Here is a 27,300-nt window from a genome sequence, read left to right on the forward strand (position 1 = left end):
ACAAGATCGAAAGTGCAAGTCGCAGATTATACAGCGTATTGCCGACAGCCATTTGGAATATGCAAAAGACAAGGCAACTGCTTTTGAACTAGGGTCATCTCTCTGCAACACATTTGAAAGGAAAGGAATTGCTAGCCAACTTCTACTAAGGAAGCAGTTACTAACAATAAAGTTTGATGCGAAGAATGAGATTTTAAATCGTCACTTTCTGAAATTTGACAAAGTCAAAAGAGAGTTACGTTCTACAGGAGCAACTGTCGAGGAATCTGACATTGTTTGTCATCTACTACTGACCATGCTTAAAGAATATGATGTCGTTGTCACAGCCATAGAGACTCTATCAATGAAGGACTTATCTCTAAGCTTTGTGAAGGTCAGACTGCTGGAAGAGGAGACAAAGAGGAGGGGCGTTGGAAAAATTGATTTTGATTGTACACCACCACCTACTGCCTTCCAGTCTCAACAAGGGAAAAAGAAAAATTTTCCAGAAAATCAAGGAACTTCTGGCAACTCGTTCAATTTCACTTGTCACAGATGCGGAAAGCTTGGACACAAACTAGCTAACTGCAGAGTCAAATTACCACAGAACCCATCAAAGAAAAATAATTCTGCGAACGTGGTCGACACCAAACAGGAAGATGCATTTTTTTTTTGGAACATCAAGTGAAGACTGTTCAGCAGATACCATAAATTGGATATTAGACTCTGGAGCAACAGAACACCTGGTTAACAGTAATGAGGTATGTCTCTCTAACTTTAAGAAATTAGAAAAACCTATTAAAATCAAAGTAGCCAAGTCTGGAACTTATCTTGAAGCAAAATGTAAAGGGGAATTGTATGTCACTAGTGTTGTGGAAGGGAAGGAAATTAAAATAACAATCAAAGATGTTTTATCTGTACCTGGAATTAGCTACAATTTACTTTCAGTAAGAAAATTGGAAATGAATGGTTTTTGTGTTATCTTTCAAAATTCATGTGGCTTGATTAAGAAAGATAATCAAACTGTTGCGGTTGCAAAAAGAAACAATTCTCAGTTATATATGTTAAATTTTTTGCAATACAAAGCTTTGTCAGCGTCTTCAACTGAAAAAGAAATGAAGCTGTGGCATGACAGGCTTGGTCATTTGAGCTATGGTTGTATTAAAAGTATCAGGTCGCAGGTAGATGGGATGGAGTTAAATACTTCAACATTACCCTTAGAAAAGTGTTCAAAGTATGTTGAAGGGAAACAATCACAATTTCCTTACAATCAGAACAGGAGATGTGCCACCAGACCTCTTGAGTTGATTCACAGTGATTTGTGTGGTCCAATCTCACCAGTTTCATTTGACGGTAAGAAATATATCATCACTTTTATTGACGACTTTACTCATTTCACGGTGGCCTATGCTCTAGAATCAAAGACAGAAGTCACAAGATATGTCAAGATGTATCATGCTTTGGCTACATCTCATTTCAATCTAAAGATTCGCAGATTTCGTTGTGACAATGGTCGTGAATACATGTCAAATGAGTTGAAGCAGTTTTTTGAGGAGCAAGGAATTCAGTATGAGTTCACAATCAGATATACTCCTCAACAGAACGGTGTCTCAGAACGAATGAACAGGACTATTGTTGAAAGGGCTTGTTGTTTAATACTTAATTGTGAATTAGGTAAGACATTTTGGTCAGAAGCTGTTCGAACTGCCGTATATCTAATCAACCGAAGTCCGACATAGGCTTTAGGAGGAAAGATCCCTGCTGCTTTATGGTACAACGAGAAGCCTAACCTTAGTAAGTTAAGAGTTTTTGGCTGTGCAGCATATTTGCTGTTAGCTAAGGAATTGATATCAAGTAAATTTGACAGCAAATGCTTGAAGTGTTACTTTACTGTATATTGTCCTAATGGTTATCGACTGTGGTGTCCTGAAGAAGGAAAAATAATCACTGGAAGAAATGTTGTGTTTTATGAGGAAAAATTTAACTTTGAGAGCACACCAATTGAAGATTGGATTCCCGATCATGTACATGAATCCAGATCAAGTAAAAAGGAAGAAAAGAACAAAGAAGAACCCAGATCATTGTCTGATGAAAATCAAAGAATTTCTATACCAGATCTTGAAGAAGAGGAAGAAGAAATTGTAGATCATGTAAGTGAAGAAGAAACAATAAGACACTCTACCAGAAAGAGGAATGTGCCAAGATACTTACAGGATTATGCAGTTCTTGCTCTGAATGCTGAATCCTTTGTCGATGATGTACCGCAAAGTTACAAGGATATTGCAGCACGTGATGATAAGGATCATTGGTATCAAGCTGTAAAGGAAGATCTTAACTCTATGAAGGAAAACAAAACTTGGACTTACAATGAACTACCACCTGGAAGGAAAGCTATCTCCAGTAAATGGGTTTTCAAATTGAAGAAAGACATGGACGGAAATATTGAAGGATACAAGGCAAGACTTGTTATCAATGGATGTTCACAGAGAAAGGGTTTTGACTATGAAGAAACATATGCTCCAGTGGTTCGTCTTGCAACAGTTAGGGTGTTGCTGGCTGTAGCAAATGAACGTGGATTAATTCTTGAACAATTAGACGTCAGCAATGCTTTTCTTCATGAGGAGCTGAAGGAGGAAATATGTATATGTCCATTCCTGAAGGAGTTGAAGGAACACCTGGCTCCGTTTGCAAATTGCAAAAGGCACTATCTGGCTTGAAACAGGCACCATTAGCATGGAATCAAGCTATTCATTCGTTTCTCATTTCTTGAGAAAGATGTTAGGATTTTTTGTTTGTTAATTGTGTCAAATGTAAAATTATTAAATTGAGGAGGGGTGTTGAGTGCAATTTAATATTTGCCACATGTCTGTTTTTAATGTTATACTATACTTCAATGATGAATACCAGATGGTTAAATTGTTAAATGTGTTGTTAAAAACAATAATAGTCAAATCTATGTCTTCTTTAATTGGTTGAATTAAAAGTGTTGAGTTTAATAATTCAGTTTGCCCTTTTATTTTATTGAGCTAGGTATTTTAATTTAGTGTCCAGGGAAACCACATATTTACATTTACCAATACCGCAACCATTACCGATAACGTTTTGAAAGCAAATCCCAACCAAGTGAGATTAAAAACGTTTTTCTTACATAGCGGATTTAATTAATCGCAAGTTCAATAATATAGTGTAATAGTGTAACCGTAAATGAAATTAAATAACTAGGCATCATCCAGGTCAGGAACCAGAGATTCTTTGTGTATAAAATTGTTATTGAGTTTTGATAACCAGAAAGAAGACCTTGAATTAGTGTTATATGCGGCTGGGAAACTTAAATTTAATAATGATCGTCGCCAATAGCTTAGAAACAAGGTTTCCACTCATTGACGGCGCTTCAATGGCGGTTGTGTAAAGTGTAAAGTAAAAAATCACAACTGTAGTGGGTGATTGTAACAGAGGTTTACGGATGATGCTAAACTCGGTTTTCCAATGTGTCACTTTCTGTTCTTGGCCTATTTCGGTAATTTTTATTATAAATTACCAATCTAAATCGTTTATAGTACTTCATTTCATATAGTAAGCCGTCATTTCTACAACATTTCGGGTCATCTTCGGTCCAAGCAACTTTAAATTGTTATGATAAAATTTGAGATTACATTAACAAAGATTTCAAATACTAATTGTATATGTACTTTGTTATGCTTAAAGCGTAGCAAATTCCCTAATTAAGTTCTGTATTTTTGTGTGTTTGTCTGTTGGTAACGCATTAATGTCCTTATTTACCAGTGTTTCATGGAAAGGACAATAGCACCATGATAATGAAAATGTCAACCAAAATAAAGTGTTAAATTGTGAGGTTGAGGTAGTACCTTAAATACTTTTAACCATTGTGGAAAGTAACTTTCAATTATAGGCCTACCTTAGGGCTATGCCTCATAGATCTACGTATAACGCATTTTTTAGTTTAATCATTGGATTTAACATAATGGACCAACACGATCCGGGTGACATTTAATTGCAAAGCATTTGTTTTGGCTTGAAACTGTCAGATACTGTATTTGCGAAGGTTTATATAATAGTTTTGCCAGCATATCTGAAAATATGCAAACCAAATGCTGTTCTTAATATATGAAGGTTTTAACTGACTACGATAGATCCCCGTGCGTAGAACGGGCACACAGCTAGTAACTAATAAAAGCATGCATGTTAATTCAACACAAAATTACAATTTATGAATGTTTACAAAACATAAACAATAGAAAAACATATGATTAATAATAATAGTTATAGGCCTAAATGAAAAATTGTAGAGTCTTAGGGAAGTCATAACAAATATATACATAAACATTCAAACAAAAAGTTTTTTTGGCCTCTGCAGACATGAAAATGAAACATTATATGGTCCCGGGTCTAGGTATTACCGTGCCATCTATGATAATATCTACTTTCCTAAAGGGAAATTCGCTAAAACATAAACGACTTCATTTAAATTCATGACTGGCTAGAGAATGTATTAAAAATTAAGTAAATATTAGTAAAAATAGATTTCACAGTTTAGGATACACAGTACAGGGAATTAGGCAGCTGGACCAATTAAAATTGAAAGAAAGAATTCAATGAAGCTTAATCGATAGACCTATCTACTCCCCAGACGAGTATGAGGGCAAAATGGTAATGTAAAAATGAAGAAGAAACATGACAAAATCTATCTGGAAATCCAGTCAAAGTTGAAGACATCAAGTACAGAATCAGGAATTGATGTTAAGGAATCAGATTCAGTTTCAAAATTTGTGGATTGGACCGTCAGTAAACCAGACTAACAATCTACTGTGATATCTTCATTGAATAAGTCCGCTGTCAATTTTTACTTAGGATACAATTTTGGACACTACACAGTATGTTGCAGAATAAAACTGAAAAGCAAAAGAGTGTGAAGCAAAACCATATTCACTGATGTCATATAAAAAGTCCAAACCTCGAACAATGCCGTTTTCACCTGATCCTCAACCGATTAGGTAGATACTGTAAGCCAGTTACCTGCTCCACTTCTCCTAGCAGACATCTCAGCGACGCTGGTCCAGTTGTCAGAGTCGGGGTTGTAACACTCCACGGAGCTGAGGCATTGACGAGACGCTCCGTCATATCCTCCCACCTGGACACATCAGCGATAACATACTATTGGTTCACCAATACATACAAATAACTGTTTTAAAACTGTAAAACAATTTATAAATGTCATGTTCCATTCTAGTTATTCCCAATGTGAGTGTGTAACTGTTTATGGGGGGTTTTAAGGGGTAACAATTGGTTTTTCCCATTTTTGACCCAAAAAACGTAAGATTTAGCAATTTCTTTCCAAACCATTTTGTTGAGCTTCAAAAAACAAATAATTTAGTATATTGAAGCGTTATTATGCACCTAATTGTTACGGAGAAAATTCCAACAAAATTTTAATTTAAATTCCGATGTTATTCTTGTGGAGAATAAGTAAAATGTTGTAGTTTGCTTGTTTAAGAACATATTTTGATCAAATTTGAAAAATGCATTTATTTCTTACTAAACTATTAACATTTTCAAAAAAAAAAAATCTTTACCCTCGCTGTTGCAGCAAACCTAAGTAGGCTACTCTAAACTAAACTAATTATATTTAAATAGGGAAATAATGTGATATTTTAAGGGAAACATTTTAATGTAAACCCAATCAGGCAAATGGAAATTCGCTAAGTCTGCAGGTTTGCTGCGGCGGGGGTATTCTGTTTATATTTCGTCACCAGCATTGCAACCCATAAGTCCCATGTTATTTTTGTTAACTTCAAATTCATTTTATGGGCTTATTTTTGAGCCTATTTTAATGTATAAAGGGATTGTGTACACCTACAGGAAAATATCTTTCTAACAGTATGCGTAGATTTTCCCTACGGCTACGATGCACACAAGCTGAGAAAAAAGGTTTTAAGGAAACATGCTTGCCTATTAACATATAGATGTGTTTTGTTCCAGTCTCTCTGTAATTCCCATAACATGACCAAATATTAATTATTGATTATTAATTATTGAGCACTAATTCATCGCAAATCTCCTCTCATAGAAACACGTACTAATCTTTTCTCTTTAAAAAACATGTACCTCTTTTGTATAAATAAAATCTCTTGATTTTTTTCTCTTTTAGCGAATTTCCCATATAGGGAATAAGCTATTACCGTAGAACTCATGGTAAGACCTAGACGCGGGACCGATTTTTTTTTTCGTTTTGAGGTCCCTAGAGGCCAAAAACACCATCCGTTCAAATTCATATATATATATATATATATATTTATTGAGCGGAGCGAGCGAAGCGAGCGAAGCTCTTTGGGATCAACTTCAATGCAAACAATATAACACCATCACTCAATAACGGCTGAACACATTTCAGCCAAACTTAACAAGACTACTTAGACTAATAATGAGATGGTTTGTAAACAAGCAAATTTCAATTAGATAATGCCAATGCAATTTAAAACGAACTTAAAATTTCAAATTTTTAACATTAGGCTTATGGGACTAAAGTAGCTATGACAGTTTTTTTGTTTACAAGAAAAATGTAAACAAGAGAATCATAAGGTATTTCTGAACTTTCTATACTTTTCTTTTAAACGTTTTTAAACCATTCCTATGATTTTAATAAACAAGAAAATGCCGTTAAAACATTTTTTTAAGGCGCGGAATTCACTGAAAATCGAGAAAATATACGGAACTACTTTCTCAATGCGAGGAACATAAACAAGGAGCGGAGGGATACTGACCGGTGACTACTTTCTTGGGAACCTATTTGTGTTGCCAGCTGATTAGAAACAGCCAATGTTAGAAATCAGTATTTAATAAGCGATATATCGAACCGCATCGAAATCGGAATTTAATCCGATAATACCTCATAGGTTATATTATGTTGAATTACATCGACGGTACAGTAAGTTATTACACTTATTGATAAAACGCAGATTGAACACTGATCTAATTTAGGCATGTGGGGAGGTAGGTCGGTGTTTATGAGTATTCGTGACTACATTAAGTGTTTTGAAGTAAGGTTAGATTAGGAAGGTAAAGTGTAGGTTATAGGTAGGTGATCGGGTTGTTTATTTGTGTTGCACCATATAATTTTTATCTTTTGGAATGGAATAGTTGGTTAAGGTTAAACGGGGAAACGATTTCAAAAATGCTTGCATATGGTCTTAACTTAACAAACCATCTACAGTATTCTAGCTTTGACTTTATATAAAGTCAATGATTCTAGCAAATTATTACATACTGACCAAAAGAAAAGAGAACATTTGGATTTGGACCTTTGACCATAGCAAAACTAACATATAATTTATGGAATGTGAAAAGTTGTATATCATTATATACTATTCTGTAATATTAATAATTGTTCGGCAAATCCTCATTTTAATGGCTCGGTTGAAAATGGAATCTGCATTTTGTGAAACAGTAATTTGGTAACAATTTAGTCATTTCAAATGTTGATAACAGTAGCCTATCCTATATAAATACTGTTATTTGATTGCCAAGCCACGGACTATACATACGTCCAGTTACAACCGTAATAAGTAAACCTGCGCTTATAGAAGTACACTTTTAACCATGGTATGGATAATTGTCTAGGCCTGTCCAGAAGTAGGCTACTAATTCCTAATTATATTATCTAAATTGTATATTTCAGGCATGTCTTCCCTACTTATTATATTATTCTGTTTTCACTTAAATCAGCTGAATGCGATGTTTACTTATTACTTATGTTTATGCCTACATTTCAGCCATCTTATTTTATTGTTCAATAAGTTATTCTTTTTGCAGTTTTTACGTTTTTACACATTGAAATACATGACTGATATACCCATGACTGATATTCAGTTTATTTTAGTCTTTTAAAGGTGTTTTACATTTGAGTCTTACATTAAAATAGCCCTACATTTTTCGTAGGCCTATGTTTTATCTTTGACTATCAATACAACTAGCCAATGGTATTATTAAGGCCAGTATTAAAATGCCGTCGCTAAATCATCCTAATAATGGCAGAAGACCTACATTCCAGTTACATTACAATCATATCCTCCATCAAGAATACTTGGTATTAACAATCATAAATTATTTCCAGCAAAGAAAGCTGAGTTTAACCGATGTTTATGCTGCACAGTTGAATTTAAATGTCACATTTCCTCTCCTGTTGTTATATAATACTCGTTTTTTAATAGGTACTGTTTTTTTTTTAACTTAAATACTTTAACCAATTGTAAGGGTGGAAAATGAAGTCCAATGTTTTTGTTGTAGGCTACAGTTGAATTTGAATGTTAAATTTGCTTTCTCTTTTTTATACTTTAATGCCCTTTTTGGATGTTAATATCAAATTCCAACTACTGTAATATTTTCCTGGTCAAAACTACCATAATGCACTTCTCGAAGAGGTAAATTTGAATTATTATAATTTTAATCTTTAAAACCAGCATTAGTAAATAAATCTATTGACCTTTTTACATTTAGTTAGTTATACAAAAATATCAAATCACGTTTGTTCCGCTCAACTGGCTTTCACCTCTCTGAAAGCAACCCTAGTATAAAAACCAAAAACATATTTAACAAAGTACCCTTTTAGTAATTATTTTATTTTTCATGACGACTTGATAATGGACTTAGTCTCCGAAACATGTCGTCATGAAAAATAAAATAATTACTAAAAGGGTACTTTGTTAAATATGTTTTTGGTTTTTATTATATTAGTAGCCCTAAACATGCAAGAAAATATATTTATATATATAATATATATGTGTCCGTTAGCACGATAACTCGAGCAAAAATGATCCGATTTTGATGAAATTTGGTACAAACATGTAAACCTACACTTATTCGAACGAGTTCGCGATCCAGCATGATCAGATCATGGGAACGGGGGTTTACGGGGGGTTTTATGGGGTAAAAATAGGTTTTTCCCATTTTTGACCCAAAAAACATAAAATTTAGCAATTTCTTTCCAAACCATTTTGTAGAGCTTAAAAAAACAAATAATTTAGTATATTGAAGAGTTATTATGCGCCTAATAGTTATGGAGAAAATGCCAAAAAATTTTAAATTTAAAATTCCCATGTTATTCTTATGGAGAATAAGTAAACTGTTGTAGTTTGCTTGTTTATGAACATATTTAGATCAAATTTGGAAAATGTTTTTATTTCTTACTAACTATTAACATTTAAAAAAAAAAGTTTTACCCTCCCTGATGCAGCAAACCTAAGTACTTGTTAAACTAATTCTATTTAAATCGGGAATATGTTATATTTTTAAGTAGACATTTCAGTGTAAATCAAATCAGTCAAATGGAAATTCGCTTAGTCTGCAGGTTTGCTGCGGCGGGGGTATTTTATATTTTACTACACCGCACAACACGCTTCAAAGACATATAGTAAACTAAAAAAATATAACCAACATTTAATAGAACAAACATTTTTGTATTATTAATTTGAGTTGTTTGTGCACTTGGTGTAGAGCCTAGCTACTGTAAATTGTTAACCTGTTTTAACAACGCCTTAATGTTGTGCAGTTGGCTGTAGTAATTATATTTATCACTGTAAAATCTAAGGAATCACATATCACAGGTAACCTTATCATAGGTAAAGGTAACTGGACTTCATGTCATCTATCTACCTTTTCTTTCTCTTGGTATCCACCATTTGCCTCATTTTTCTCTTACAGACACAATAGGTACCTTAGGAAGTTCGACCATTGATCAGTCTACCGCACAAACGGCACTGGTAAAAAAAAGTCTGAGCAAAGTAGTTCTAATCTTGACTTCTAGGATGCAGCACATGGCCAATAATTATGCATACACTTATGTTGCTCGAGATATACTTTCATACATAGCTGTAAGCGGAAGTTAAATTGTGTTAGCTTGTGTCTGACATACCTTGGGCGTTGGACCTTAAAGGGTTAAAAATGTAAGCTGTACCACTACACTTACCGCATATAGTAGGTTGTTGACCACACCCACTCCTACACTGCTCCTGCGCGTGGACATGGACGCAATCATCCTCCACTCCTGAGTTCTTGGGTCGTAAACCTCGGCCGAGTTCAACCCTGTTGACCCGTCGAAGCCTCCAACCTGTGACCAAGAGGACAAAACTATTAAATCAGTCAAAAGGAAAATTTTGTTTCCAGTCTAAAACATCAAAAGACATAGTCTATCTAAAAAAGTCCGATATTTAACGGATAGTGTTGGATATCGAATTTGGGTTTGGATATTCCAATCCAACTTGATATTTACAGTACGGACCACGAGAGTATGCAGTTGAGGGAGGATCCTATTTACCACGTGACTTCAAAGGAGCCAATGAGGACAGTGCGGTGTCGCCATGAATCTAATAATACCAGCTGATTAGAAAATATTATTTAGTACAGTATATTTTAATTAGTGTCGTAAAATATTGAACGGGTGATGTTGCAACGTCACGCTAGTCCAGTCTTGGTATTGGCTGCTGCCAACTGCAGACTTTCGTGGTCCCTAGTATAGACATCTGCATACTATGTATGTTTTTATATCTGCGATGTTTGTAATCGTACTTGTGACAATATAAAGATTTACTGCTAAACAATGACTCACAGCGTATATCATGTTGTTGAGAACAGCCACTCCGAGAGTGGATCTCCTAGCCTCCATCCCTGCACTCACAGTCCACTGGTCCAACACCGCGTCGTACACATCCACTGTGCGGACTCTGAGCGATCCGTTGAAACCTCCGACAGCATACACTCGACCACTCAGCACCACCAGACCTGCACGACACCTGGACACCCAACACACAACATCATATCCTGCCCTATAATCCTATTTAAAGTCGATATAATGGCAGGAAGCGCTCAGATGGCCTTCTACCACAACCAACACCTACAGTGTCACTAGAGTAATATTCCTCTATTCCTCTAATGCATCATCCTACGAGACATGCTTGATAATCCAGCATGAACCTAGGCCAGAATTTTGATAAATCCACAAAGAGTTTGTTCGGGATAAAAAAAGACATGGAGCGGAGAGGACTTTTGTCTTCAGCCGACGTCGTATAATTTCAGGAGGCACGATCCTGCCTAGTGCCAGTTTGTTTACACTTTCAACTAACCTAATCTAGCCTAACTAATCCAAACCAACATAACTAATCCAACCCAACATAACTAATCTAACCCAGACATGTAGTCTATTGGGTAAAATGGTTTTTGCCAATGAATCAATAAGGAAGCACCTTGAAACCATAGGGTTTGGAAAAATAGACCAATGCAGATTTTGGTAACAGAAGTAGAATTTGTTTTAAGTGCCCTTTTAGGTTATACGACCTAAGTTCAGTACCATTAACTTAAGAGCGGACTGTACAAACTTATCAAATTTGAACTAGTTGTAAAATTTAAATTTTACCTTCTTCCTGGCATTTCGGCGACACTGCTCCATGTTTCTGTGCTGAAGTCGTAACACTCCACGCTACGGATGGCTTTAGGAGCTTGTCCCCCTACCACTAATAACACCTAGGAATAAAATATAAAAAATTAACTATTTGTCCTAATAATCCTATAGTTAAAACAAAACTTGTGTTCACATAAAAAATAGCATGCCTTACCTTCTTTCTCCGAAAATAGTCATCATTTACTCTAATAGACTTCATAATTTGTAACAGAGAAAAGTTTTACGGTTAATACAAGAAAGTGTTTAAAAGCATCAGAAGCTAAGTGGACAAATCAAGTCAATGTATTTCTGAGGTACAAGAGTTCAAGCTAGAGTAAACACATGAGATAATCTAACACTAACACACAAGTTAGATAGTGGAGAATTGAATGAAACCACATAATCTCAATAATAACTCATCTATGTAAATTACTTATTGGGTCAAATGAGTCCTAGGATTGTGTGTGTTAATCTCAAGAACAAGTAAGTGACTAAAGGCCCAAAAATGATAAAGGGAACAGGGAATCCATGGTTAAAAGGCTACCGAATCAAGAATTTAATTGACTTAAAAAACCCCCAAGTAAATAATTTCAGTGTAAATCTAATTACAGGTATTCTTTTTTGGTTCAAACCTCGAAGTTCGCCAAGAAAGGCTTATTATAGTTTATATAGTATAGTATTATAGTTATAGTTTAAACTATTCTCCTAAGAAAGATTATTGTACATTCTGGATCATCTATGCCAAAAATACTTAGCCTAATTCTAATTCATGAATATTGTGATCATTCAAATGTAAATATTCTTATCAAGTAATTTGATCTAATGTCATCACTTTACCAAAAGCTCAATTCAATCATTTTTGACGCTTGGATTCAGATTCCTTGAAATAGATTAGTATGGATCTACGGAAGCAAGCAACACAACAATAAAATGCTTTAAAGGAAATCTTTAATCTATTGATGCTAGGTAAGCAATTGCAATTTTCATTAGGTTAAGGTTAAGGGTTCAAAGTTTGCAGTAAACGTTTTCCGGTTGTAACTGTTAGTAAGAGAAACAAATTTAATTGAGTCTCATATTGCAGTCAGAGTGCAGTTATAATGGTTTAATGAAGTGTTAAATAAAAATAAAAAATCAACTTTAAAAAACATACAACCCTACAACCACTACATATGTTTTTGCTGTTTATTTTCCCCTGAAGAGTTTGTAAAATACAAACATAAACCTATGACAAAAAGCTAATCAACCAGATAACTTAATATCAAACTAGAGTAAACTGAATGAAAGTAGTCCAATAGAAACTGTAACATCTGGACATAATATTGTATCAAATCAAATTGTCAAAATAAATTAAATAGAATTGCCCTGTCCTTAGTGTATCATTTTATAACAAGCTACTTTAGCAGGAGGGACTATGAATCTCAGAAAAAGTGCATGTTAAAGGTAGCAAAGAAGATAAAAGTAAAATAAAATACTGTAGGATTTTAGGGTCAAATAAAATTTAAGCGATAGAATGTAAAAATCCACTATTATTGAATTAACAATGTACAAGTATAAAATTTTGAATGTAAAAATAGTGACATAGGTAAAAACTTAGGAAGTAGCAACAAAATACTGCTTTAGAACTACTTTAGTAGTGGGTTTTAAAACTATTAAGAATAATGAAAAGTATGAAAAAACAATTAACGAATAACCAATTTGTCATGTGTTTATCAACTCAACATGTCATGTTGCAAGAAAAGTTTCATAAAAAAACAGACTGCAATTTTGTGATCGCAAACGTAGCGGTTCTAGGGTTGAAAATATGAAAATCATAAACAACACTAAGCTTAATTATAACACTTATTCAGCTTCGAACAATTATGTTAAGAATATTTCATAGCCAATGAATTAAAGTTCCATGAGTTAGAAATGATGTCTTTATTTTAGCTGGCGAGCTTGCCTGGTTTAATATGAAGCTCATGTCAATAGTTCGAAAAACGGGAAACTTTTTCAGTAATTTCAAAAACTCTTCTCTTGACGATTTTACCCCAGCAAACTCCTAACAATATAAATTTATATTACAATATGACTTTGAAAATTACACTTTTAAATTGCAAAAATATTATTCCAGCTCTGACATTGACAAATTTTAAATTGACATTAAAGTTAACCATAGTCATTTAGGACATAGAAACCCTTGTAAATCACGATGAAGTAAAAAATCTACAATCCGACCACCTAGAGAAAGGAATTTTCAGCTTCAATAGGCCTACCTGAAAGGATTGCTAAGTTTGTTACGTTATACAAACATTTCATAATTGAAAACATTTAATTTATGTTCATATTGCAAACTAATTAAACATATAGATAAGACGATTTCCTTGTTTGATTCAAACTATAAAACAGAAAAGAAAACAATGGGGATTGTCAGGCTCAAACTACAAGAACAGCTGTTCATCATATTTGCCTCATGTCAAATTCCTTTCTTTAGGTTGCCAAACAATTTAAATTGTCTATAGAGACACAAATTTTAGTTACCTCTTGTTATTTCATAGACCCCAGAACATCAAGCCCATTTAAGTAAATATCATATACTCGTATTAATTGAAAGCATCAATTTTAAGAGCCTACAGAATTGAGTGAAGGATAGAAGTTTAAGTCTCCTGATAAATATGGAAAGTGTTTAGTAATTAGTATTATATTACTGATCAATCATGTTATAGCTACACTATAACATGATTTTATTTCAAAGAAATATGTAACAACTGATTTTTACCATTTGAAAGGAAAAAAGTCTTTTTCAATTTTCTGACTTCTTTTAAATTTTGGTTCTACACAAACACGACTCTATACAGACTGTATTAGGTAGAAATTTCGTTCAAACTGAACATGAAATTTACAGTTTAATTAGTTGAGAAATTAAAGTACAAACCTTAGGCAGTCCAACAGGTTGTCTGGGTTTGGTTCTTGGGGTTTTGAAGTGGGCCTTCTGTTCTCCTTTCAGCAGGTGGTATTTTAATGCTTCTATTAGATAGTCTTTACCTATAACATAAAATGATACTCAGTAATACTGATTAATAATTTTCTTAACTTATTTTTTAAAAATTAAGAAGCACAATCGTCTTTGACTGTAGTAGACGATAATTATTTCTACATGAGATGATTAGAATTTAGCCGCGATTGCAAAAGACGTTGATGATGGTTCCGTTATTGCAATCTCTAATCAAATTGCGTTATTTGTCAATCACACCACCAGGACAAAAACCGTGCAGACTGGCCTCAGTCCCAAGAAGTGCAGATAAGAGCGGGTCTACTGTACATAGGCTAACGTATATCTGTCAATGTGAAAGTTATCTGCTCTATACTTGACTTACATTTGAGGTTAGCTTTGAGTAGCGGCTCCTCCTCTACTCTCTGCACCAGATAGTCCTGAGGCAGTAGTGGGAACCTGACGTGTTCCATCAACTCAGCCAAGTGTTGTTGTCTGTTGTCCAGAGCGTGATTCACCCAGCTGATCACACATTCAAACACCTGTACAAACAATAGTATCTCATCACACTTAGCTTTGTTTAGGTTAAGAGATGATATATGGCCAACTCTTTTTTTTGTTAAGTTTAATTGTCAAAATGAAGTTAGAAACACACTATGCTTTAATTTACTTGTTAAGGAGAAAACAAGGATACACAACTAACTCACCTGAAGAAAAATGGGAGAAATATCAGTCTAAATGTGTTACTTTTTTTGTGTTCTTTAAACTTCCTGGGACTCTTTCTTCAGACGAGTTTCTTTCTACACTATACACTTCAAAGTATGCAAAAGTGTGTACTTACACTATTCAGTTTTGCACAAGGCACACAAAACTTTACACTATATACTTTGTGTTAAGTTCTACTTCTTGTGACATTTTGGGACTCTTTGCCCTTCAGGTTAGCTTGCTATTCTCACACAAATTATGTTTAAATGATCAATAAAATCTATGTTTTTAGATATAATTACTGCATTTACTAAGCTGGTGTAACAGTTGAGTTGGAAACCGGCATGACAGCAGCCATTTTGTAAACTCTCACTTTCTCTACACTTGACAACATCCCCCAGGGGACGAAATAATATGTGTTAGCGTCTCTTCTGTATGTTCTATGGCCCACCTGCACTTCTTCAAGGTAAGCTAGCTGCTATCCTCCTTACCCTACAGATAATATGGTGTAAGATTACCTTCTCCTCAGACGGGACGGTGAGATGGTCACTGCAGATCAACTTGGACACATGAGAATGTGACAGAGCTAGGAATTCTTCACATTCAACCACCTCTCTGTAAAAAAAATATGCAACACTCATGTCCCGTCAATGTGTGATGGAATCTTTCAATGTGTGTAAAAAGCAGTTGCAAAAAGACTAAAGGTATCATAAAATAAGAGTTGGTTGGTTATCTATCTTGGAAGCTAGACAAATGTGCGCTCTGAAGAAGCTTCAGTAAGCTAGCGGAACTCTAACCCTTAAAATAACTCTAGAATCAGCCATATAGTTGGCTTTCTCAGTATTATACATATCAACAATTATTTCATTACAACAAGCCTACAATCGCATTTTAAACAAATAATTAATACTTTTAAGTAACTCATCTAAATACTCTCAATTAAATCATAGCTAATATTGTTTGAGCAGTTGGATGTCCAAAATAATGAATGTAGTAAGATTAGTAGAGTAAAATTCATGGGAAATGGTTTTCTTAGTGTTAGTTATACTTAAGGATTTCCAAACTAAGTTATTTATCAAACTAAGTAGGCCCTACTCAGAGGTTCAGATGAAAATGGCAATTTGTGAGACCCGCCTAAGGAAAGGATTACAGAAATGTTGCCAATGAAGCCCTGGGCTGCAATGAAAGAGGCAAAGACCGAAGGCTGAGAACTAGAAAGGGACAACTGACAGAGACATGTAGAGAGGAACAGTGGCGGCACTATGTTCCACGAGGAGTCGAAAGGGTGTACAAATAAACCAACAATAAATTTCAACCTTCTACACCTTGCAAATTGGTCATAGAAAAAAAGTGTATTTATTTATTTACCAACCACAGCACTGGATTTTTTTTAGCATTAAATCAAAACTTAAACTGCAACAAACCACTAACTACAAAGACTTACGGGAAGTGCTGTTCAATGTAAGTTTCTGACGACGAGAGCAAGTCAATGCAACCGTGGAGGTCAGCGAAGGCTCTGATTCCGAGACAGTTGGTCGGATGCAGCTGAGCCTGTAAGAAGTCACAGCAGGCGTCTCGGACATCCGTCAACTGTAGCAGGTTTGCTGCGGGCAGGAGGACCTGGTACGAGAAATAATCTGATAACTTGATATTGAAATTCATCCTCTAGGCTGTTTGTACAGATTCTAGCAATTGTACAGGTCAAAATATTTTATGTCCCCAAACCTAAAAATAATGTTGTCATGATGCAGCATTAAATATCTGTTTCAATGAGTTTCCTCATACAGGAAAATGGCCATTACTTCATGGTAAAACTTCTTGGAGATCTTGGTCCAAATCCAATCAACGATCATAAAATATAACAGTAGCCTACTATTGAACTGATTTAATAGTGAATACAAAATTATTGATAAATGGTATTTTAAGGCAGTGTTATTAAGGAAACCAATGAATCAAACAGCTTAACATTTCTAAAATTGTCTTATAAAACTTTAAATACAGGACAAATTAATAAATGATGCTAAGTCAACACTCTACAGGATTAAATAAAAACAGAATAAGGGTGATCCCTTTAGTTTTTTGAAGTATACAATTAATTTTTGTTTGAGTTTGACTTGAACTATACGTTACGACTATCCGCAGTAGTATCCTGATAATTAGACCAATTTGTTAATACCAAGGCAAAAATGTGGTTTGGATTCACTATAAACTGTAGGTCCCTTAGTTGCCATTAGCTGTATGGGCTATTAATAATTAACAGCTGTGTCTAAGGAATATGTCGGCCTTAGTCACTAACAAGACTACGGTACAAGATCGTGCCACTCATCCTACACTCATCTCCATTCATACTTGGCTTAAAATACCTACTTTGTATGGTTGCAATTTCATTGAAAAGTGTTAAAGTATTCAAGTATATAAGCCGGCAATGCCGGAGCAGAATTGTCACTGCTTTTGTTGACGTTCTGCAGATGACTCGTCCAACTTATCAATGGTTAGTGGCCAATCTAGTACTGTGTGATTTTCGTTTTCTAAGTTACTGCAGATAATTTGTACGTTAAAATAATATCTATAAACATTTTAAAGTATCAATTTCAGGAAATCACAAACTACTGGCTATTCTTATGTTACTTTAAACAGAAACATTTCTAAAAACGTAAGTGTATTGTTTCCCGACCGGAAATAAAAAAATATATATTTAGGCCTAAAACGACCTCGGATAACCCAAGGGCTCGGATAACCGGGGCTCGTATAATCGAGAGTGTACTGTATTAGGATTTAATAACGGATTTGTGGTTTGCAAGTTTGCAACCTTAACTGTGTATCTAGGAATCTGGACTCAGATAAGCTGACTAAACTATGTAATACCTTTAAAACCCCTTAATCAGCAACTCAAATCTCAAATATCAACTCACTTGAACATTTTCCTCCGTCACGTGCACCTCCGAGGAGTAGACGTAGTCGATGAGGAGCTGTAAAGCTTGCGGGTCGACACCTTGCAGCACAATCCGCTCCTGGTCCCGCTCCTCAAAACTGGTGAACATTGCGTGGAAGTAAGGACTACAGGCGGCAAGCACCATCTTGTGAGCCGGCACCTCCACTGCGTCAGCCACAAGTCTCACGTCACACAGTAGGTTATGTCTGTTGTGCCAAATAATTATACATACAATTATTTCCCATCAACAAAGTTCCGAGGTTTTAGCAATAGAAATTGATAACAGAAGTTGTGGAAGCGTGAAACACATTTGGTTAGGGCGGAATCAATGAAGGCAACAAATATATGACAAGAAAGGACCACAATACTAGCTTATACTTTTAGGCCTAAAGCTATTATGAGTCAAATAAGGTACAGTTATGGACGAATCAGAAGAGCAATAGCTGAAAAGGGCTAAAGAGTGGGTACTAAAAAATGTATGTATACTAGCTATTTTCATTTTGACAGAGAAGCACTTTTGGTGGAATACAGTAGCTATATTTAGTAGCTAATTTAATTTGAATATCCATAAATATCAACTTTGTCCAAATTTTCCCATTAATATTGGTTACAGGAAATATATTTCACTACAGTAATTTGATCAAAACGGACAATCTGAGGTTTTAATACAAACACTAACAAATACATAATACTACAGGACTTTAAGGTTTAAAATCTCTATTCTCTCACAGTCCAAACAAGTAAATTACATTACCTTTACCAACTACCGTACACAAATTCTAAGCCAATAGCTACTTTATTTCTAAAATCATACCGTACGTGATATAGCCTAACTTACTTTCTCATCATCTTCATCACATCGAAAGCACGGTGTGCGTGGTTGCTGTTGCGATATGGAGGTTTTTCCTTACTGCTTGGTCTCGGAATATGTTTCTGAGAACTCTCATCCAACGAGTTTTGGCTAGCATATCGTAGTAACAGGCAACTAAACACCACAATACACAAGCTGTTTCAAATATGATTATGACATGATCATGTGTATTTTAAGTTAAAATCACCTACTTAAATTCACAATCAACCCATTTATTAATTCACTTGGATTCAAACTGAAAAAAAAAAAAACACTTTGCCATCACTTTTTATTATTTTTTAAGGCATGCTTTTCAGGCAAACTGACATTAGAGATTTGTAATGTTGTAATAAACTAAATAAATTGGGGGTATTCTTTAATTATAAAGTGCGAGTGTAGGCCTAAGTCGTGCTGAAATTCTCAAAAATAAAATATTAGGGTATTTTGGCATTAAAAAAGTAACATACGCCTTGGCCTAGTAATTTCAACCTTAAAGGATGTAAAGTTGTTTTACACAAAAATTACATTTACTTTTTTTAAGCCAATTTTAGGGTCAATTAATCTGAATTCTCTTACCTTCCTCTGTCACCTCCGCAATCAACGTTTGTATCCATGACTTTCCAACTGGAAAATCTTCTTCAACCAGGACGAATAATTGTTTATTAAATTGGTCAATTGAAATACCCACAGCAACAAACTGAAAAGAAAAACATGTGTGTAGTGTAATGGTAGGTAACTTGTTCTAATTGTGTTCATCTCCAAGGAAATATAGAGGGTAACTTACTGTAGCTGAGCGGTTGTAACTTAATCACTTATTAAGTGACCTCGTAATCAAAAAAGGTCACCAGTCAGTCCTGAGAAAAGTGGGTAGCTTTTTGACCTTGATCATTGTAGCAACTTATTAACTTAAGGTCCTGGTTAATAAAATCAGCAGGTCTAAGGTAGTATCAAAGCTACACTTCAAATTAGTCATATCACTTTATTCTAAGCTTATCCTTGAAGCAGGATTAAAATACGCACCTAGGTGGCGCCCCATCTCAATTGATGACGATGATAAGAATAATAACTAAATAATTCTTCATACAATAACCAAGGCTTAAGGGTCATTGTCCCTGAAGCGACTCTTGCGATAGTAGCTGAGCGACAGTAGCTCAGCGATAGTAGTTAACCATGTCATTGTCCCTGAAGCAATTGTTCTAGAGCGATTTTAGTCATTAGTTTGCTGACTTACAGGTGAATTGGAACCATGAGTGCCATGACACCAGCTAATTTTAAATTGTTTTTATTAGCTCACTTTCTTGTCCGGTACAAACTTTGCAATCAATAACTAACTTCCCGACGAGTTAGAGAATTGAAACTTGAAACATAGCTCACAAATGGATGACAATGCAATATTATATCATTTAGTTTTCATATTTCCCTTGGGCTAAGCCCCATGGGCTTCCAAATTTTTCATGTTTACATTTTGAAAGAATGCAGGCCTAAATATATCAATTGAAGTCAGCTGTAAATACTTAAATTTGACAGTTCGAAGTGCAAAAGTTAAGAGCTACAGGTTCTGCTCCCGAGAGATTCTAAATATAAAATAAGCAATTCAAAGGAAAGATAAAACATATGATTACAGATAATAAGGGTTTGGTTATGTATTAACAGGCCATATAAAATAGATTTAACATATTTACACATTAAAGACTAAATACCCCCGCCGCAGCAAACCTGCAGACTAAGCGAATTTCCATTTGACTGATTGGATTTACACTGAAATGTCTACTTAAAAATATAACATTTATTCCCGATTTAAATAGAATTAGTTTAACAAGTACTTAGGTTTGCTGCATCAGGGAGGGTAAAACTGTGTTTTTAAATGTTAATAGTTAGTAATAAATCAAAACATTTTCCAAATTTGATCAAAATATGTTCATAAAAAAGCAAATTACAACAGTTTACTCATTCTCCATAAAAATAACATGGGAATTTTAAATTTACAATTTTTTGTATTTTCTCCGTAACCATTAGGCGCATAATAACGTTTCAATATACTAAATTATTTGTTTTTTGAAGCTCTACAAAATGGTTTGGAAATAAATTGCTAAATTTTATGTTTTTTGGGTCAAAAATGGGAAAAACCTATTTTTACCCCATAAAACCCCCCGTAAACATCCGTTCCCATGGTCCGATCATGCTGGATCGCGAACTCGTTCGAATAAACGTAGGTTTACACGTTTGTACCAAATTTCATCAAAATCGGATCATTTTTGCTCGAGTTATCGTGCTGACGGACACATATATATATATATATATATAAATATATAAATATATAAATATATATATATATATATATATGAATTTGAACGGATGGTGTTTTTGGCCTCTAGGGACCTCAAAACGAAAAAAAAAGTCGGTCCCGCGTCCAGGTCTTACCATGAGTACTACGGTAATAGCTTATTCCCTATATGGGAAATTCGCTAAAAGTAGAAAATAATTAACTTATAAATAAAAATAACTAAAACACTAAAAATAAATAATTAAAAATACGTTTTTAAACGCACTAAAAAGGAAAAATAGTTTATAAATACCGGTATGTGGAGAGAATATGTAAGATTTAAAAAAAAAAAAACGTGGGGCGCATGCAATGGATAATAATAGTTCAATAGGTGAAGATGATTGTAAATTAGCATGCGCCCCACGTTTTTTTAAAATCTTCAAGTATTTATTCAATGCTTATTCTGTACTTTATAGTGCGTTTAAAAACGTTGCATTTTTTAAGTTTTTTTATTTATAACTTATAATAGTAGTGATTTAATATTATGTACATATCTGATCTACCCACGTCTGATGCTATCACGACTCATATATTATCTTTAGCATGCTGATCTTTATACCTACAGACTGTTCTTCAAGTTGTAAATGGCAGAATGAGGTGCTATTGCTTCTAACAGCTTTTCATCTTCTTCAGGGGTAAAAAACAGTTTTGTAGGGAATTCTTTGAAGACATTACGACCAAAACAAGTCTACACACAACACAAATCGCTCAGCGACTGCGACATTGACTCCCCTCGGAGCAGACCCGCTACAGTCGCTGAGTTCAGCCGCTAGCCGCTCCAGTCGCAGTCGCATCAAGGACAATGGTCCCATTTGAAACAACGCTAACCAGTGCTCAGCTACTATCGCTCAGCTACTATCGCAAGAGTCGCTTCAGGGACAATGCACCATTAGTTACACAGGGTTTTTTAAAGCTACCAGCCGGCTTTTTAAACACAGATCATAAACTATCTTAACCCAGTGTGTAACTTACTTGGCACAGTCGCTCAATAACTGCGTAAATAAGCCCTGTAAAAAGTTCACTCTGTCCTTCTGCCGGCAACCTTAAACGTACCCCAATCACTATTTTTTTTTTGCAAACTAGATTGTAAAACTATCTAAGTGCAGCACTGACAGTTACTTGTGCAAGAGTAAAAGAAGGATTAGTCTTGATGTTGTTAGAGGAGTTGGTCGATATCGGGATTTCTTTGTCATAATCGCTAACAGGCCTACTTTTAAACTCACTGGCTAGTAGCTAACTTAGTGAACTTGCCTTGTGAAGGCCTATTGAGCGTTTAGAACAATTGGTTTTGTTTAAAGATCCTTTCTTGTAAACCTGTGATCTATCTACCTACAATTTTTGTAACTTAGAGAACAACAGTTTTTACTTTCCTGTTAAGGGGACCGAATATTCATTATTATCGATGATTTCTTTTCGATCGATATACGAACCATGTTCCATCTGTTTCAATATCTTCAAACGCATTTAAATTACAAACAGACAGACAAACAGACATAGCAAATATGTCTAAGTTATACTTGGTTCAGTAACCGAGTTATTGAGTAATAGCTTGTATTAGAGAACAGGATTAAAAACTGCTAATCTTGTTTAGGCAAAAATAATAGCCCCTAGACTTCCGTACCTGTTAGCACAAACAACCCAATGAAAATATCGATTATTCGATTGTTTCATTCGATATAACTTATCGATCGATATTTTCATTCGGTTGTTTGTGCCAACAGATACGGAAGTCTACCAAAAAAAAAACATGTTTTGTAAATTTATAATTTGATTTCAAACAATATTAAGTTAGATAGGTACCCTAATAAAGTTAAGCCTAGTTTATAGATTGTCAAGTGGTCCAAAGTGCGTAGGCCTACCTAGTCTATGGAGACAGCACCATGATTACCACATTATGACCAAGAAATCAAGGTCATAAGGAGAGGTCACTTTAAATGACTTATCTTAGGCCTAAGTTATGATCAATGTTCATTCCTGTTAAGAGTGGGCCGGACATAAACTCAAAATCGCCTTTTAATTCTATGGATACTCACTTACAGCTGTGGCGCTGCCGTCGCTCACGGTATCAACGTCGGCAAGGCAGTTCTAATGGCGTAATGGCGGACCGGTCGTTCTGGAAGGGCAAAAAACGTAGGGTTGCTTACCCCAAGGGTCAGGACCACTCGGGCTGACACAATAAAACTAGCGAAAGTTTCGACAAGGCAGAGTAGTGTGGGCGCTGAGGAACTCGCCAACCATTCGCGCTATAGCTGGTTACTATTGCGTTATGGTATTGTCAGTTTTTGTGTAAGCCCAATTATCGTAGAATAATTGCACAGTTTGTTTTTGTTTTAACAGAAGTTCATCTCTTGATGACACAACAATATTAATTCATTTAAACATATAATACAGTTTACATTTGATCCTGTACCAACAATTATTTTGATAGACATGTAAAATATAAGTCAATAGGAGCACGTGAACTAATGAGATAAGCTGTGATACTACAAACAGGCTTTTAGAAGCAACGGATAAATTATCTAACAATGGAACAAACGGCTTGCAAAAATAACATTTAGTTAACAAGTTAAGTAATATGAGGGCAAAGTAAAGTACTCAAGTAAGGCGTAAGGGTTTTACTCACAAAAATAAAACTTATAAATCATAATATACAATTTTGAATGCATTGAGTATTTTATAGTTACTTACATTTTTGTATCAAAATTTCACATCAGACTCAACATTATTATTAGGTCTAGCTTCAAAATAAATTATATTTCTAATTTCAGACTTATACAAGGTATGAAGCTCTTTATAAAATCAATAAAAGACAAATAACATTTTAACACCAGGGAATGTAATTTGCTCGTTCTCAAAGTTAACGTAAACACGTACAAAAAAGCTCAATTAAATTGTCACAGTTTGTTTCTTTCTTCCAAAGAATCAAACAACCCAGACATTGTGACCACCAAAGTGACTATTATAATTCAAACTCAATATAAATTAACTCAAATCATATGCAAACAATTCATATACAACTACTTAGTAATAACATTTCAAAAAATAGAACATATATAATAAGGAATTTAGTATACATAGCCTACATATATCAAAGTGAAATATTTTTGAACAACCAACAATATATTACGTCCATATAGGCAATGATTATTTAAGAATTAGTATATATTTTGATTTATAAAAACAAACTCAAATTATATGCAAACAATTAGAATTTTAAGCAATAAAATTTCAATAAATATAACATGTTTAGTTAGGAATTTAGTATATATACATATATAATAGTGATAACATTTTGAACAACCAACAATATATTACGTCCAACGAGATTATTTGAGAATTAGTAGATATTTTGATTGATAAAAACAAACTCAAATTATATGCAATCAATTTGATTTTTAGTAGTAAAATTTAAAAAAATATAACATGTTAAATTACGAATTTATAATATACACATATATCATAGTAAACAAATTTAAAAACCAACAATATATTACGTTCATATAGGCAACGTGATCATTTGTGAATTGGTAGATATTTCGAATGATAACAACAAACTCAAATTATATGCAAACAATTAGATTTTTCAGCAATAAAATTTCAATAAATATAACATGTATATAATATAATATAACATATGCTATAATATACTATAATATATAATATAATATAAATATAACATATACTTAAAATGTTCGTCATGACGAGAAACCTTGCGCAAAATTATCCATTTTTTCATAAATTGCCCTTTAAGGTCATAATTGTTTTCCAAAGGGAACTTTCCATATACTTAATGTTAAAAATACCTCAGCTGTTCTTATTTGTATGTTATTCTTTCAATTTATTACCTTACTAGCTGTAACCCGCGGGCTTTGCCCCGTTTAACTTCTTAATTTTCAAAATTATCTCGTTCGCATGGCTCAATCACGTCCTGGTTGAAGTTTGTTCGCTACGCTCACTCACCTTTAGGTTGGAGCTCGTTCGCTACGCTCACTCACTTTTAGGTTGGAGGTCGTTCGCTACGCTCACTCACCTTTGGGTTGGAGCTCGTTCGCTGCGCTCACTTGCCTTCAGGTTAGCTCGTTCGCTACGCTAACTCGCCTCCAGGTTGAAGTTCGTTCGCTACGCTCACTCACCTTTTGGTTACAAATTAGCTGTTGTCAGAAATGTAAAAGAAATAATAGTGCCGCACCCTGTTGGTAATCCTTGTAACTTTAAAGCTATTGAACATCATAGAACAGAACCAACTTGTTTAATTGAAACAGCTGTTAATATTCGATAATTCCATTTCTCATAAGGTTAACATGGGAAACTGCAGAGCCACTGGGGCGGAGCCCGAAAGGATTTTTGAAATAAGAATATGCCTATATGTTAATCGGGTATGTGAGCTATCATCATGCCAAATTTCAGCCCAATCCGACCAGTATTTTTCGCGTTCACTTGTCACAAACATACATCCATACATCCATACATCCATACATCCAAACTTTCTCATTTATAATATTAGTAGGATTAAAATCTATTGTGACAATTTGTTTGTAATGCTGTATTCTGTTATGTTTATTTCAGCTTAACTTAACCAATAAATAGTTTTTTATAATACTTATGAAGTCAAACTGGTTGAAGCCCGTGGGTAACAGCTAGTATGACATAATGGTTAAAACATACCTCGACGAGGTATTGTCTGACGAGGTATGTTTTAACCATTACATATCAAGTTAAAATATTGCAATTAATCATATAGGCCTACTAAATATTCAGCCTACTTACTTGATACGAGTTAAATTTCTACACTCTTGGAATTTCACCACACTACGATGTTTTTAGCCATTGGACTCTAAAGCTACGTATTGTTGTATAGGTTTGAAATGCCAGCTGTCATCGCAGCAAGAAAGGGGCAAAATTTGTGTAAACTGTTGGTAAAAATAGCCAACGTACCACGGGCTGAAAGGATTTTCAGCACTAGGTACAAAATATACTGTTGTAATAATATACAGATGTTATAATGAATTTTCAATAATTAATACACAGTATTAAAACATATACTATTTCATGTTTAAATTTTAAATTACACAGTGTAGCCTAAGTCTTGTCTGCAATCCAGCATTGTGTACATTTTCTACAAGAAACAACATAATTTAATGAGGTTTACCTTCTCTCTTCGAAAAACCGTTGTAATCCTGCTCCAAGTCTTCGCTTTTTCTTCTTTTTTGACAAAGGTGGTCGAGTTTTACCCATTGTGCAGATAACACTTAACGAGTAACAACGCTAACAACCGTAGTAAAAACGTATAGGCCTACGTATCAAATAAAACTTAAAAATAAACCTACCGAGCTAACTTAGTCTGTCAAAAAAGGTAATTGTAACTGTACAAACTACTAGGTTATAGACTGCAAACACACGTCACACGGAAAGCCGAACAGAAAATAGCCGGTCCAATACTCAGTTTTTAGACGGAGGCAAACAGCACAATGCAACTGACTATTCGGGACTTGGTCTATGCAGATTACAAAAGAAGCTAACGGGACAACAAAGTTCCAGGATAATGCGTGAGTCACTAGCTTGCTCGGCAACATTGCAGCCCTGGTCGAGAGGGTCGACATGGTTCCAGGAAGGTTTAATCGCATTACACTGAGCTAGGCCTATTTATATGCAGACTCTAGTCGCACTGAACTTTGTTTTACTATGTAGTTTGATCCACATATCTAATTTATTCCAATATATCAATACATTTCTTTTTCTCAGGAAAATTTTATTTCTAGATGCCCTATATAAATATTACAAACAAAATAATTCTTGCTAATCGTTTCAATAGTTCGGGGATACAGTATAACCATATGTTGAAGAAACGTGGCCTGTTTGAATTGAATCGTACAAGGCGGGCCTGCTAGAAAACGGAAAGTGATATATGAACGACGTTGCTGCCATCAGTCGGGACATCGTCGAACTAGAACTCGGTCGGCAATCAAGACTAATTTGCAAGCATTTAAAAACATATATAAAATAAAGTGTTGGAGATAGAAATACTGCTTTTTGTAAAAGTACAATCATTAAGGGAAAGATGCTCTTTAATACGGCGTTTGATTAATATTTTTTTACC

At 34.5% G+C, this 27,300-nt stretch overlaps 1 protein-coding gene across 2 annotated transcripts in view; it reads right to left on the reverse strand.

Moving 5' to 3' along the window:
* The window catches only part of LOC128990680 (ring canal kelch homolog), a 44,172-nt gene that overhangs the window by 15,895 nt on the left and 977 nt on the right, over positions 1–27,300 (reverse strand). The window contains exons 2-13 of one of the 2 annotated variants that reach the window (XM_054413189.1): positions 19,457–19,577; positions 18,869–19,015; positions 18,011–18,236; positions 16,543–16,718; positions 15,617–15,713; positions 14,779–14,935; positions 14,337–14,446; positions 13,365–13,463; positions 11,402–11,508; positions 10,598–10,781; positions 9,959–10,099; positions 5,014–5,128 (exon numbers count right to left, since the gene is read on the reverse strand). In XM_054413189.1, the coding sequence (XP_054269164.1) occupies positions 5,014–5,128; positions 9,959–10,099; positions 10,598–10,781; positions 11,402–11,508; positions 13,365–13,463; positions 14,337–14,446; positions 14,779–14,935; positions 15,617–15,713; positions 16,543–16,718; positions 18,011–18,236; positions 18,869–19,015; positions 19,457–19,494 (1,597 nt within the window). In that variant the 5' untranslated portion in view covers positions 19,495–19,577. The remainder of the gene's footprint in view (positions 1–5,013; positions 5,129–9,958; positions 10,100–10,597; positions 10,782–11,401; positions 11,509–13,364; positions 13,464–14,336; positions 14,447–14,778; positions 14,936–15,616; positions 15,714–16,542; positions 16,719–18,010; positions 18,237–18,868; positions 19,016–19,456; positions 19,578–27,300) is intronic. The other variant, XM_054413190.1, reaches the window with a different exon arrangement.

Source organism: Macrosteles quadrilineatus, unplaced genomic scaffold (assembly GCF_028750875.1).
Source record: "Macrosteles quadrilineatus isolate MER2022 unplaced genomic scaffold, UCM_ALF_1.0 Scaffold_3__2_contigs__length_128488019, whole genome shotgun sequence".
Taxonomy (NCBI): domain Eukaryota; kingdom Metazoa; phylum Arthropoda; class Insecta; order Hemiptera; family Cicadellidae; genus Macrosteles; species Macrosteles quadrilineatus.